The following is a 15,073-nucleotide window of genomic DNA, read 5'->3' on the forward strand; positions in this document are numbered from 1 at the left end:
AACTCATCTCGGTAGGGGTCTTCTTTGGCGGATTGGCTTCGGCGATTCTTCTCGGTTTAAAACCAAGCTGCTTCAGCTCGGCTTTTACTGTTGACGCGGTCAAAGCTGGCAAACCTCGAAGTATGACTTTCAATGGCTCCGTTGATGATTGTGGTGTGTGTAGTATGGCACCTGGTGCGTTGCGACTGGGTCGCACACTCTCTTGTATTCCTCCATATTGGAGTACCAGATTTTGATACCATTGCACATTAAAATCTCCCAGATGGTCTCGAGGTACGATGCTGGCCTAACAAGCCTGCTAGTGTCAGTAGGATCGTAGCGCTAGCCTCGCAATTGTCCTGTCCACTAAACAGTCGGCTGCGAAGTCTGTGTATAAATAAACAGAAGGTCAAGTTCCGAATCGGAATGTAGCACCAAAGCTTTGCTTTGCTTTGCTACATTTTTTGACGTAGAACTACGTTTTTCTTTAGCCTACCACATAGGGATGTAAATAAGAAAACTATTAACGAAAAGGGGACGAAATATGTCCCTTTTTAAATGCTTTTAAATCGGTTTGTTTTCAACCGATTCCCTTTATTTTTGCAGCAATTGTTTGGAAAAATATACACGCATCCACCCAAATGTAGAAAATTGTTGATTGATTATGCAAACTATTGTACTATTGATAATTGTCAAGCCTTGTTTAAACGAAAATTACGTCCTCTGATTGGTCGTTATATGATTGCTTCCCAAGCACGGTCGACAGAATCATATACCTTGCAATTGAAAACATGCTATTTGGCCTATATAAGAGCCTGTTTCAGCCGAAGCCGCTCATAATAGTTCTGGACAGCGACAAGTTGTCAACAGCAGTCGTCCTTCCTTAGCAGCAGCACTAGCCCTGTGGTTGGTCACCACGTCTCAGGAGCAGCGCGGTTCTTCTCAGCGTATGTCGCCAGACTGCCATTATTCTCCCGTGTTAGGGCAGCATGAAGATCGTCATCACCAAATCCAATTTTGAACATCAAAAAGCCTTTTTTCAAGGAAAATAAACAAGTCATTGAAAGGTCATAATTTTTGACAACGTAAGCAAGCATTCTGTGCGGATTCTAGCAGTTACATCTGTCGCGGCCGTCTAATTTACAGAAGGTGAAATAGCTTCCACAGTGCATGTTGTCCGTGTATCTTAACTCCCCCACTGTTGGGGCAGCACAAAGGTTGCGATCAGCAACCGATTTTGAACAGCAAAATGCCTTTTTTCAAGGCAAATAAACAAGTAATTGAAGGGTGAAAATTTCCTAGCATCAACACAAGCATACATTCTTCGCGGGATCCTAGCAATCAAGTTCTGTTGTAGTCTATTTAGTTAATACCCCCACTGTTGGGACAGCACAAAGGCTGCGATCAACATAACCGATTTTGAATAACAAACTGCCCTGTTAGAGCGCATTCACAAAGGCAGTTAATTCGAATATGCAGTACTAATATAAAGTCGATTCAATCAATCAGCATGAACAGAATTGCGTCGTCTCTCAACTGCCAAGTTGCAACATGATGCAACACGCAACAACGAGCGAACGAAATCGCTTGATGTTACAAACCGCAATAAAATACGGGTTAAAACCGTTGCGTGTGTGAGAGCACCATCGGTGTTAATTCGCTGGAAACAAATATCAAATGCGAATTGTGGAATAATTCGTCTAAAGAATATTAGAGAATTAGACAACTGAACAGAAAGGTGTGGCCTATTACGTAGCACCCTTCGGCTATAAAAGAGTGTTTCTGGGAAAACTAGCTACATTCATTAGTCGGAAGGTGAACTGGATGGACCGTCCACAACGTTGACAGCAGTAGCAGTAGATATCGGCGCTCAGCAGTTGAGCAGTAACAGACCATAGCAGCGGGTCGCGCCTGTGGCTGCCTTCAAATTAAACACTTGCCCTGTGGTTGGTCACTAAGTCTCAGAAGCAGCGCGGTTCTCCTCAGTGTGTGTCGTCAGACTACCATTATTCCCCCACTGTTGGGGCAACATGAAGATTGCCATCAGGAAATTCAATTTTGGAAATCAAAATGCCTTTTTCAAGGCAAATAAATAAGTCATTGAAAGTTAATTATTTTTGACAACGCAAGCAAGCATTCTGTATTGGATCCTAGCAATTTGAATCTGTCGCACCCGTCTAATTTACTGAATGTGAAATAGCTTCCACAGTGCATGTTGTCCGTGTATCTTAATTCCCCCACTGGTAGGGCAGCTCAAAGATTGTGATCACCAAAGGATTTTGAACCGCAAAATGCTTTTTTCAAGGCAAATAAACAAATAATTGAAAGTTAATAATTTTCTGGCATCAACACAAGCAGACATTCTGTGCGGGATGCAACCAAATTCTGTTGAAGTTGTTTAATTTTTACTTTATTTAGTAAACCCTCCACTGTAGGGGTAGCGCAAAGGCTGCGATCAGCATGACCGACTTCGAATAACAAACTGCCCTGTTAGAACGCATTCACAAAGACAGTTAGTTCGACTATTCAGAGCTAACATGAAGTCGATTCAATCAATCAGCATTAACAGAATTTCGTCGTCTCCCAGCTGCCAAGTTGCAACATGATGCAACACGCAACAGCGAGCAAACGAAATCGTTTGATTTTACAAACCGCAATAAGATACGGGTTAAAACCGTTGCGTGTGTGAGAGCACCATCGGTGTTTATTCGCTGGAAACAAATATCAAATGCGAATTGTGGAATAATTCGTCTAAGGAATATTAGAGAATTAGACAACTGAACAGAAAGGCGTGGCCTATTACGAAGCACCCTTCGGCTATAAAAGAGTGTTTCTGGGAAAACTAGCTACATTCATTAGTCGGAAGGTGAACTGGATGGACCGTCCACAACGTTGACAGCAGTAGCAGCAGATATCGGCACTCAGCAGTTGCAGTAACAGACCATAGCAGCGGGTCGCGCCTGTGGCTGCCTTCAAATTAAGCACTTGCCCTGTGGTTGGTCACCATATCTCAGGAGCAGCGCGGTTCTTCTCGCTTCTCAGCGAGTGTCGTCAGACTGCCGTTGCCATCAGCAAATCCAATTTTGAGCAGAAAAATGCTTCTCAAGGCAAATAAACAAATATTTGAAGGTTAATAATTTTTTGACAACTCAAGCGAGCAATCTGTGCTGGATAGTAGCAATTTAAATCTGTAGCAGCCGTCTAATTTACAGAATGTGAAACAGCTTTTACAGCTCATGTTTTCAGTGTCTTAATTCCCCCACTGTTGAGGCAGCACAAAGCAAGCATTTGTAGACTTTGACTCATTAATAAAACACCTACAACAATGCATTTGTTAATAGTGTGCGTAGTTCTACGTCAGTTATGCGGTCGTGTCTTGGATACAACCTCCTACTTTTATAGAGAGGTAATAAAGGTGAAGCGAATTGTGCTAAAGAGTCAGTGAGAATTATCAATTTCGAACTTTTCTTTCTTGATCAACACTGGCAATGTTCAACTCATTTCATTCGATCATTTCATCACACCCGAATTGCATGAAAGCACAACAGCTTTGTTAACATTCGTATACGAATGCAAAGTCTCACATTGGTTTGCATGCAAGGTTACAGAAACAAGCATTGTATCTTACCACTCAGGCTTGTATGCAATCTGATATGATTTGTTTTCTTCAAACGTCAACACTCGAGTTTTTATACTTGAAGTCAATACGAAGCTTCACTTTGATTCAAACAAAGCTCGCACACAGCCTTATTTCTGTGTAATAACAGAACTAACAGAAGAATTCGATAACAGGGAAAGATTATAATTCCTAGCTATCAATTCAATGAAGCTTTCAAACATCACTTGAAGCAGAATTGTCATCACCAGCGAATCTTAGGGGACCGGGGGCGTTCTCAAAAAATAGCTGTTAATGAGTTCCATGCAAGGTTTGATACACTCTTTCCAATTATTTGCAATTGACGTTTTTGTAAACTCAACGCTTGATCAGCGTTTCGAAAGATAATTGTTAGTGCTGTTCAGAGTTTTTTAAACCGCTAACTAAAAGACTGAAAATGGTGCTTAAAAAATCAAACTGGCACTTAGTATCATCTTGTTTAATGCGGGTTCAAAACTTCTCGTACTGTGAAACTAATTATATCGTAAAAGCATGGGCGCAACTAAGGAAAATTTCTAGGGGGGGCTAGTTTTCATGTATGTCACTTAAAAAAGAGAAAAAAGAGTTTGAATATGCTTATTTAATAACGCTTAAAATAGTATCGTAAAAGCAGAAAAAAATCACTTCGGGTTAGAATCTCCGAATATGTACTGAATATCTTGAACACATCGTCAACGCCAAGCTCTTTCAGCAACTATGATTCGATATTGAGGAGAGCTAGATTTGGTAAACGGCTGGGCAGTGCTTTTTAACAGTTCACCCGTACTAGTTAGAAGAAAATAGACCCCAGTGTGGTTCAAGGCATATTGCCCTATTCCTACCTCCACGTGGTACCAACTGGGATACGAGCAAGCAAGGAAAAACCGGTAAACCGGTGGGGTAGTTGTTCTCCTAGAGAGCAGCTTGTCTGCGCGTCTACCCCACAGGCTAAGGGCGGCTCAAACAGCGACTGATACGGACCGGATGGTTGAACTATGAAATGCGGTGTCTCGCCAGCTACATCCATGGCGGCAGCTCCGTCGCGAGACTAGGTATAGCAGCCCTAGTGAGGCAGCATACTAAAATAAACATACTACGGAGAATCAAGAATTCAAAACGAACCGGAACAATCGGCAATGACCCAGCCGACGAAATAAGGACGACGATTAGAAGCTCGTTACATGTAACAGTAGATCGCTTAACGACCCGGATGTCGACCTAATTCTGCTGGATCAGCTAGAACCCCGCCACTTCGACATCGTCGCGCTCCAGGAGCTTTGCCTGAAAGGAGAGCAGGTACGGTGGATTTGACGCCGCAAGGCACAGTACCACCAAAGCGGCAGGCAATCAGCGACAGGTTGTGTTTGTTGAGAATTAAGAGCCGGTTCCACAACTACACTATTCATGATGTGCACTGCCCTCACGAAGGAAGACCTGATGCAGGGAAAGAAGCGTTCTACGCACAGCTGGAGAAACTCTACGATAGCTGCTCGCGTAGAGATATCAAGATCGTCGTTGGGGACATGAACGGAAGGATAGCCTTATATAAGCCGGTTATCGGCCCGCACAGCCAAAGTCACTTCTTTCCTCGACCAACGTACAGCAAAACAAATTGACCACGTTCTCAACGACGGCCCGTTCTTCTCAGACATTACAAACGTACGCACCAATCACGGTGATGATCGGACATGACCACTTCGATACAAAAAACTACAAAACCCTGATAACCGGTAGTCCTCTATGGAAGTCCTTTTGATATTTTCGAACAGAAGGTGCCTATCGGCGAACAGAAGGTGACTATCTACGGAGGAGCACAAACGGACGACGGATAATGGCTACAGCGCATGAACCATGAGTTACAATCGCTGCTTGGAGAGAACCCCATTGCACACCTGGTGAAAGACAATAGGTTGCGGTGGGCCGGTCACATCTTAAGAATGCCGGACGACAACCATGTGAAATCACTTCTTTTCAGCAACCCTACCGGCACAAGAAATTAAGGGGCGCAGCGTGCATGATGGCTCGACCAGATCGAAAGAGACTTGCGAGTGATGAGACGTCTGGGGAACTGGTGAAACACAGCCCAAAACCGAGTAAACTGGCGACTTTTTGAAACAGCACGAGTTACTACAGCTCTCGTCTGACTGGTAAAGTGAGTAAGAGAGCAAGGGTTGAGAATCGATCCTGGGTGCAGAACTAGTTCTTAGCCAATGAATGACGACATCTCAATTTGTGTTGATTTTGATGCTCTGATAAGTAGTATGGAATGTATATATATTGAATACAATCATTCTCTGGGAAATTCTAGGGGGGGCTAAACACGTTCTAGGGGGGGCTTCAGCCCCCCTAGCCCCCCCGTAGTTGCGCCCATGCATAAAAGTGCATCCATTATTCGGTTAGTTCTCCTCTGAGTCACTAATTAAATCCTCCGTTACTTCTGGTGAAAAGTCTGCATACAACCAAGGTTTCCACCGTAATTAGTTACTCGATTTTTTATAAGGCTACTCGTGTCGGTTGACACCTCAAGGAGGTCCAGATGAAAGTTATTGAGTGAAAATGGCAGACCACAACACTAGTAACCAGCAATACACTAAATTGATTTAACGCTAAAAGCAATTGTAATAATCAGGTTTCTTTTCGCAATGGTTTCGTCTTTCGAACTATCAAATAACAAAAACTAAAAATAACTACTACAGTTTGTATTCTACCTAACATGAGACTGAATCAATAATTAGTCTATTGTTTATGCCTATCCACAAAAATACCGAAAGCAATCGTATTTTGCTTACACCAAAAGAATTTACCACTCTAATTTGGACTTTATCTAATTATAGGCCAGCTTGGAAGCTAAAACATATTGCCCAAAATAAGTTTCCCAGATAATTGAATTACCCTTGTCGAAACTTTGCAGACTTGAGCCAATCTTGTACGAATGGCGCCAGCACAGAGCGAGGCAAGCAAGCGTATCTAATACCAGTTCAGTCGATATTCCACACAGTTCACTTGTGTACCCAACGGGAAGGGCAATGATTGGCTCTGTCCTTTTCGAGTTTTGTTACTTTCCGGTGGGACTCAGCTTGCACCATGCTGGAACATTCACCCGTTGTTAATACGGAGGAGACGTACCTAAATCGAAACATTCATGTATGAAATGATCAACATTTCCAAATATCATCATTCGAACCACAGCACCAAGAAGCATAAACCACTCGAATCAGTCCAAAGTAATCCGATTTAAATTTAAACCGAAAATGCAATCGTTATCAGATTGATTTTTCGATTATTCATCGTAATTTAAGCCACCCCATCTACGCGCAAGCCAAACCGAACGGATGCTCCAGCTTTTTCTCACTGCGGACTGAATTTCAACGCCCCCGTCCGTTGGCAAAACTCACCAGCACTGGACAAAAGGAAACCAAATTGGCAATTAAAATTCTAATCTTTCATTTCAATCAATTCCGTACTGGTACTGATTTGTCGACGGTTTTGCGCTGCCACTGCGAAAGCCGGACCTGAATTCGTTCGGTTTGCTGTTGAGTGGGTAATCGCAGTGGGAGAAGCGTGCATTCGTTCGGTGTCGTGTTTCCTGTGATTTGAATCTACAAATATTCGCCAAATTTTGTCTATTTGACATACGAAAGCTTTATTATTACCGATTAACTCTCATCCAATCAAAAGTTAAAAATCAGATTACACAAATTAAAAAGAAATTAACATGATATATAATACAGATTGATGAAAATTTCTAATTTTTCCCCTATTCTATTTTCTCTATTTGCAGGCCAACGGTGATGCCTCCCAGGGCAAGTACGGTGGTGGTGTTGTTGGTGCCGCCGGAGCTGGCAGCCTATTCGTTGCAAACCACGCCTATTAAAGCGGCTGCAGCGGACAACACTGCAAGCGGCGCGGTAGGTCGATACAGGCACAAACGGTGGTGACTGCTAGTCTGGGGCATGTTTCGTATCCAGTAAGGCACTGATGGCAAACCTAATAACCTCAGCATATTGAATTATAACTGTTAGATACCCTGTTTTTGCGCTGCATCTTCGAATGTGACAACTCAATATCGGGAACGTGTTAAGAGAGCGCAAGAGTCGTGCATGCAATTTTTAAAATAGAATCATCACCATTAAATAATTAGCCAACAGTGGAGACGCAGATAGCAGAACAATTTGAATATTGATAGCGCATTGCTTCAGCAGAATAACGTTAGAATCCGACAGAATCGTGGCATAATGTTTTATTTTTGTGAAATAATCGGATTAATTAATCTTCGTTTTATAATTGTCTCAAGCAAAATGTATCAAAGACTACACACACAAACATATTAAGAAGAAGTCAAAGAAAAAAGGTCTTTAGATTTTAATTTTAATAACCATTAGTTTACTATGTATTTAAAATCGATTGTTATTACAAGACATACAGTCAGTAAAACTATGAGGAAACAACGTAAATAAAATATAATGTTATAAACAACAACAATCGTTGCGTTGTGATTATCCGAAATTTCAATTTCAAGTGAAGAAATGGTAATGTATATCAGTTTCACGAGGTCATCTTCTTGCATTTGTGTTTGAATTGGTAATTCCTTTACATCCGTTCTAATTTATCAAAAGTGACATATCTGTATTGTGGCCCGAGTGGTTCAAATGTAACATATATCGCGTCATTTTTTGCGAAAACATTGTTTTCGCAAAAAAATGAATTAGACTTGCAAGATAACCGAAAACTAAGTTTAAAAATAATTTACCACAGCTCGTTGCGTTTCACTGCATCGTACGCTGCCTGTAAATCTACAACTGATGAGGAGTCTGAAGTTTTGTATTCAAATTCATCAAGAACCCCTGAAAAAAGAAGAGAAAATTGGACATTTGTTAGCAAATAAGTTTTCCCACAACGGCATCAGACTCTGAAATAGGGTGTTGTTACTGTTGGGGGGAGTTTCATATTTGGAAATGAGGAGTGCTGTGTTTCGATAGTTATTACCAGCACGTCAGTGACCTTTCTGTTAGATTTGACATGCCCAGTTCACCGCAGTCTCCCGATTTACGCTGTTTGAACGATGAGTGGTTCTCCCAGCAGCTGATGCAACTCGTGGTTCATCCAACTCCGCCATAATCCATTTTCCATCTGCACTCCACCACAAATGGTACGCAGCATCTTCCGTTCAAAAACCCCAAGGGCGCGTTGGTGCTCAACGAGCATGGTCAAGGTTTCGTGGCCGTTGAGGACTACCGGTCTGACCAGTGTTTTGTTGATGGACAACTACGTGTGGCGGCGGATTTCATTCGAGTGGAGCCTTCTCCGGAATCCAAAGTAGCCACGATTTCCTGCCGTCGACGAGTTTCTCTGCTGGTGTCGTTGTCAGCAGTCACCAGTGACCCTTAGGTACACGAACTCGTCTACCACCTCGATTTCATCACCGCTAATATGAATTTGTGGCGGGAGGTTTACACTATCTTCTCGGAAACCTCTTCCTCTCATGTACTTAGTCTTCGATGCGTTTATGGCCAGTCCAATTCGTCCAGCTTCAATCTTCAGTCTGATGTACGTCTCTGTCATCTTCTCAAGAGTTCGTGCTACAATATCAATGTCACCGACGAATCCAAAGAGCTGAACAGACCTTCCAAATATCGTGCCACTCGGGTCGATACCAGCCCTAAGTAACACACTTTCCAAAGCGATGTTGAATAGCAAGCACGATAATCCATCACCATGCCGATCTACGTCACAATGTCATCTCACGGCAGCGTAGTACTGCTTCTACCTTTCAATCACCTCACACTTGTTCGTGAGAAGGTTGCCGTCCAGGTCCCTGCACATGTCGGCTTGTGGCACATAGGAATTGTCCTTCACTCCTGTACTATTCGTCATCTATTCCCTACGAACCACGACACTCGCAGGGCCAACTGGTTAAGCCCCTTGGTCCTTCTGTTTCTGTTACTAGTGGGCTCCCGTCGGTCGTCTGGCTTCCACGTGACATGTCTGGCCTATCGTAGCTTCCCGATCTTCGTTAACTACACAATCGGAATCCCTCTAAGTAGTGCCTGCAACTTGTGGTTCAAATGCCTTCGCCACTCCCCGCTTTGGAACCACAGCATCACGCTTAAACAGCCGAAAGAACTACTAGTTTAATTGTGGTTTTATACATCGTCGGTTTCGTACGGCGGTATCTGCTCGTGGCTCAAAGTGTCTTTTGAATGGCAGAGTAGGTCAAATTTCCAGCTTGTATGCGTCGTTGGTTTGTCGGCGGTTACCAGAGATTCCAAGAATACGAACTTCAAATTTCAAGTGTACGAACCCGAGGTCATCGTCGTCCAGGACCGTCGTCTATCCGTGGACGGCGAATGTTGGCGGTTTCGGATGCATTGATTTCTAGTTCAATTGGCTCCGTCGTCGCAGAGTTTCAAGTCATAACGTTGAAGTTGTCCACTGAGCCGCGTTCTGAAGAAATTAATGGCTATTCAACACACATCGGTCCGATCTAGTTGCGATCAGTAGTGTGAAATCATCCGGAAATCACTTGCCGTGAATTATTTTTCATAGCTAATCTCGATCGACTGTGGCATACGTTGACTTGAAGTCCACGAAGACGTGATCCACTCAACGGGACACATTGCACATTCGGCATTTCTGATAGATCTGTCAGATAGTGTAGATTCGATCCGTAGAAGCATGTACTTACGTGAAGCCTGTTTGGTACTGCCATACGAATCTTTTAGCTAAAGATGATAAGCGGTAGACCTAAAGGAGAACTTTGAAGGCGGCGTTGATCAACGTTACGCTACGATAGTTGCTGCATTGTAATCGTTCGCCCATTTTGTAGATAGAGAATATTTACCACATTTTTTTTCATCCATTCCTCCGGATGACTTTCTTCTTCCCAAGTCCTGGAAATTACCTAGTGGAGTGCCATTGCTGCTATCTCTTTACCATATTTTTAGAGTTCTGCCGGCAGGTTGTCCTCTTCCTCTTCTTAATGATCTTAAATTTTAGTGATTCAATTTCTAGTTTGATCTCCAGGATATCGTGAATTGGGACACTGCTATCGTTTAAAGACATCCCAAGGTTAACTCTCTTTTCATCTACTTCCGTCATCCCGTTATTGAAATGTTCATCGAAAAACTGCATCCACGTGTCGGCCACCTCGCGTTAGCTTGCGAGCAGGTTTTCCTACACGTATCTGGACTTGGTGTGTAGCCTTAGTGAACAGAATTTGTTTACTTTTTGATAAAACTTGCACGTGTTATTAGTTATTATTAGTGCAACTTATGCGACGGTGTGTGATTTTTTTTTGACTTGAGGTGGAAAGGGAGCATTTTTCGATAGAAAAAACGTTGCATGTGGTTGAAACGACCATTATTAGATAGTCGTACTCTCATAACACGTGCTAAATATATGACAGTATGTGTTGTTACTTGACTGGGGAAGAATTTTATTGCTTTTTTTGTTACCTAAAAGGTAATTTTGCGCTATTGCTTCTAAAGTAATAAGAAAAAGTTTTGCGTGTAGTATTAGAAGTTGTCGCCACGTTGCTAGGTTTTAGACTGTGTTTCGCTAGTTACTTATTATGATGTGAAAGTCATCCGCGTAACCCGGAAGCTCATTCGTTGTTTTGTTTTCGTCTTGATTAGACGCAAATTGTTTATCTCCGTTTGATTCGCAAAATAACAATACACGAGTTATCGTACGGGTGTTTTTTTTTCGATTAGTTCTTGTGTGCGATAACAATAGCCTGCAATATATCGGCAGAAACATCTTCTGCACACTGGTAGGGGCAGGCTACCCCGCCAGTGATCTGATACGCAGCTGATATATCAGCAAGAATAATTCTCCCGCACCGCTGTTACCCCGCTAGCAGCACGGACCATCATACGATCGAGCGAGTGGAAGTCAACTACAAGTGGCATCTACAAGGTCGAGTGTAAGATACGGCCACTGTGTCACAACACGAAGCTGGATCGTCATTGTTTGTTCTGCGGAGACACTCGATTAATCCAACTATCAGCCGTGAGGTCGTAACTTAGACGTTCGGTGAAGTATTCACTTTAGAATTTTTATCATTATTATTAATATTATTATTATTATTATTGTTATTAATATAATTATTATTATTATTATTGTTATTATTATTATTATTGTTATAATTATTATTATTATTATTACTATTATTACTATTGTTACTAGTATTAGTATTACTGTCTTTTTTTTTATTTTGATCCATTGTAGTTTGAAAAATTGTTTTTAAAATTTAATATCAACTACTTGATCCCCCCACCCCCCCCCCCCCCCTACATTCGAATATTTATCGTTTGTGTGCGGTAGAGCGTAACGCTCCCGCAAAATGGACGACATGCAGGTGCAACTATTCCTGGATGTGGAAACAAATGGGGAAAAGATTGAGATCTCCCCCATCAATTCCCCTCTACCTTCCCCGCTACCTAGCCCCGTACCAAGGGTACCGGCAACACGGGTGAAAGCTTACCAAGATGCTTCGAAAGGTCCGTTCGTAGTTTACTTCAGGCCCATAAAGAAGCCTCTTAACATTATACAAATAGGCAAGGACCTGGCAAAACAGTTTTCGGCCGTAACCGAGATTACGAAGGTGAGGCCGAACAAACTGCGAGTTGTCGTGAGTAGCTTGAAGCAAGCAAACGAAATTGCTAGCCACGAGCTCTTTACAAGGGAGTACCGCGTGTACATCCCTGCCAAGGACGTGGAGATCGACGGTGTGGTTACCGAAGGAAGCCTCACGGTCGATGACATTTTGCGTCACGGGGTTGGCTGCTTCAAGAACCCCCTGATTCAAGATGTAAAGATACTGGATGTCAAGCAATTACATTCAGTATCCATCGAAGAAAGGAAGAAGAAATTCCTCTCTTCGGATTCCTTCCGTGTAACATTCGCCGGATCCGCACTGCCGAACTACATCTCTTTGGACAGGGTTCGTCTGCCTGTACGCCTGTTTGTACCGCGGGTCATGCATTGCCAAAACTGCAAGCAGTTAGGTCATACAGCCACCTACTGCTGCAACAAGGCACGCTGCAGCGAGTGCGGAGGCAATCATGCTGAGACCGCTTGCAGTGAGGATACTGAAAAGTGTCTTTACTGCGAGGGAACTCGGCATGACCTTTCGGCGTGTCCCGCGTACAAACAGCGCGAGGAAAAAATTAAGCGTTCCCTTAAGGAACGATCAAAGCGCTCTTTTGCAGAAATGCATAAGAGGGCTGAGCCACCCTCGACAGGAAACATCTTTTCCTTTTTGCCAACCGATGAGGGTACATCTGACGATCCCGTCGAAGGGTGTTCTTACGCCTTGCCAGAGGGACATACCAACATACCAGACCCCCTTCAAAACATTCTTCTTGCCCTTCTCCCTACAGTGAAAACCTATTTGAAGCAACTCACAGCAACTTGGCCCCTCATTTCAACTATCGTATCTTTCGATGACTAATACGTCGAAAGAGGTTAGGAATTTTGTCACTGTGTTACAGTGGGACTGCAGAAGTATCATCCCCAAATTCGATTCATTTTCACATTTGATAAACACATACAATTGTGATGCGTTCGCGCTCTGTGAAACTTTTCTCAATTCAAATGACCAACTTAATTTCCACGATTTCAACATCATTCGTCGAGATCGAGACTCACACGGTGGAGGGGTACTTTTAGGGATCAAAAAGTGCTATTCTTTTTTCAGAATCGACCTTCCCTCGATCTCGAATATTGAAGTTGTTGCCATTCAAACGAATATGAAAGGAAAAGACCTTTGCCTTGTTTCGTTATATATTCCCCCATCCGCGCGGGTTGAACAGAAGCAACTCCTTGAAATAGCAGAATTGCTTCCCGCACCTTTTTTGATTTTGGGAGATTTTAACTCTCACTGTTCGCTATGGGGGTCGCTGTACGACGACAACCGATCTTCTTTAATTTGTAACTTGATCGACGACTTCAATATGACACTTTTGAATACTGGGGAAGCGACACGTGTACCTAATCCTCCAGCACGTGAAAGCGTGCTTGACCTATCCCTCTGCTCGACATCACTAGCGTTAGATTGCCAGTGGAAAGTAATCAACGATCCCCACGGTAGTGATCATCTTCCAATCGTTATATCAATTGCTAATGGTTCAACTCCCCCGAACCCAATCAATATTTCCTACGACCTTACACGTAATATTGATTGGAAGCGTTATGAGTCTATTATAGCGGAATCTATCGATACTCACGAGGAACTTCCTCCGGAGGAAGAATACGCGTTCTTAGCTGGCTTGATAATCGACGCCGCGACTCAAGCTCAGACGAAACCGATACCCGGGGTAACGATTAGACAGCGCCCTCCCTACAAATGGTGGGACAAAGAGTGCTCTGAGCTGTACGTGCGAAGGTCCGCGGCGTATAAGGACTACCGGGAGTACGGCACTGTCAACCTGCTTCGAAAGTACGAGGCACTGGGCAGGCAGATGAAGAGCTTAGTAAAGGCGAAAAAACGCGGGTACTGGCGGCGGTTCGTAAACGCGTTGTCGAGGGAAACAGCGATGAGCACTCTTTGGGATACCGCCAGGCGCATGCGGAACCGTGACGTTCGAATGAAAGCGAGGAGTGTCCAGATCGCTGGATACTCGATTTTGCCAAAAAGGTCTGTCCGGACTCTGTACCGGAACAGAAAACCTTTCGCGACGCGTTATTAGTAACTACGGAAGAGCCTCCATTTTCGATGTTGGAATTTTCAATGGCTCTCCTGTCGTGCAATAATAAGGCTCCAGGGTTAGATAGAATAAAATTCAACCTGTTGAAGAATCTACCCGGCTCTGCAAAAAGACGCTTCTTGAATTTGTTCAACAAGTTTCTTGAGCTAAATATTGTTCCGCATGACTGGAGGGAGGTAAAAGTCATTGCTATTCGGAAACCCGGGAAACCTGCCTCTGATCACAATTCATATAGGCCGTTTGCGATGCTCTCTTGCCTCCGGAAATTAATGGAGAAAATGATCCTCTTATGGTTAGACAAATGGGTCGAAACAAACGGGTTACTTTCAGATACTCAATTTGGCTTTCGCCGGGGCAAAGGGACGAACGATTGCCTAGCGTTGCTTTCTACTGAAATTCAACTAGCCTTTGCTCGAAAAGAGCAAATGGCTTCTGCGTTCATGGATATTAAGGGGGCTTTTGACTCTGTCTCTGTAGAAGTTTTAAGCGCGAAACTTCATTCGCAGGGACTTTCACCAAATTTGAATAACTTTTTGCTCAATTTGTTGTCAGAAAAGCATATGTATTTCTCACATGGCGATTCGACAACTTCTCGAATTAGTTACATGGGTCTTCCCCAGGGTTCATGTTTAAGTCCTCTCTTATATAATTTTTACGTCAATGACATCGATGAATGTCTTGCAAATTCATGCACGCTAAGGCAACTTGCAGACGATAGCGTTGTATCCATTACTGGTAGCGAGGCTAGCGA

General features: G+C 43.2%; 1 protein-coding gene across 1 annotated transcript in view; it reads left to right on the forward strand.

The window, feature by feature from the left end:
- Window positions 1-8,095, forward strand: part of LOC129727342 (fructose-bisphosphate aldolase-like) — a 75,419-nt gene extending 67,324 nt beyond the window's left edge. Inside the window, exon 6 of the mRNA XM_055685086.1 lies at window positions 7,395-8,095. Within this exon, the coding sequence (XP_055541061.1) occupies window positions 7,395-7,487 (93 nt within the window). The 3' untranslated portion in view covers window positions 7,488-8,095. The remainder of the gene's footprint in view (window positions 1-7,394) is intronic.
- Window positions 8,096-15,073: the final 6,978 nt, after the last annotated feature.

The sequence above is a fragment of the Wyeomyia smithii genome, chromosome 3, assembly GCF_029784165.1.
Source record: "Wyeomyia smithii strain HCP4-BCI-WySm-NY-G18 chromosome 3, ASM2978416v1, whole genome shotgun sequence".
NCBI classification, from domain to species: domain Eukaryota; kingdom Metazoa; phylum Arthropoda; class Insecta; order Diptera; family Culicidae; genus Wyeomyia; species Wyeomyia smithii.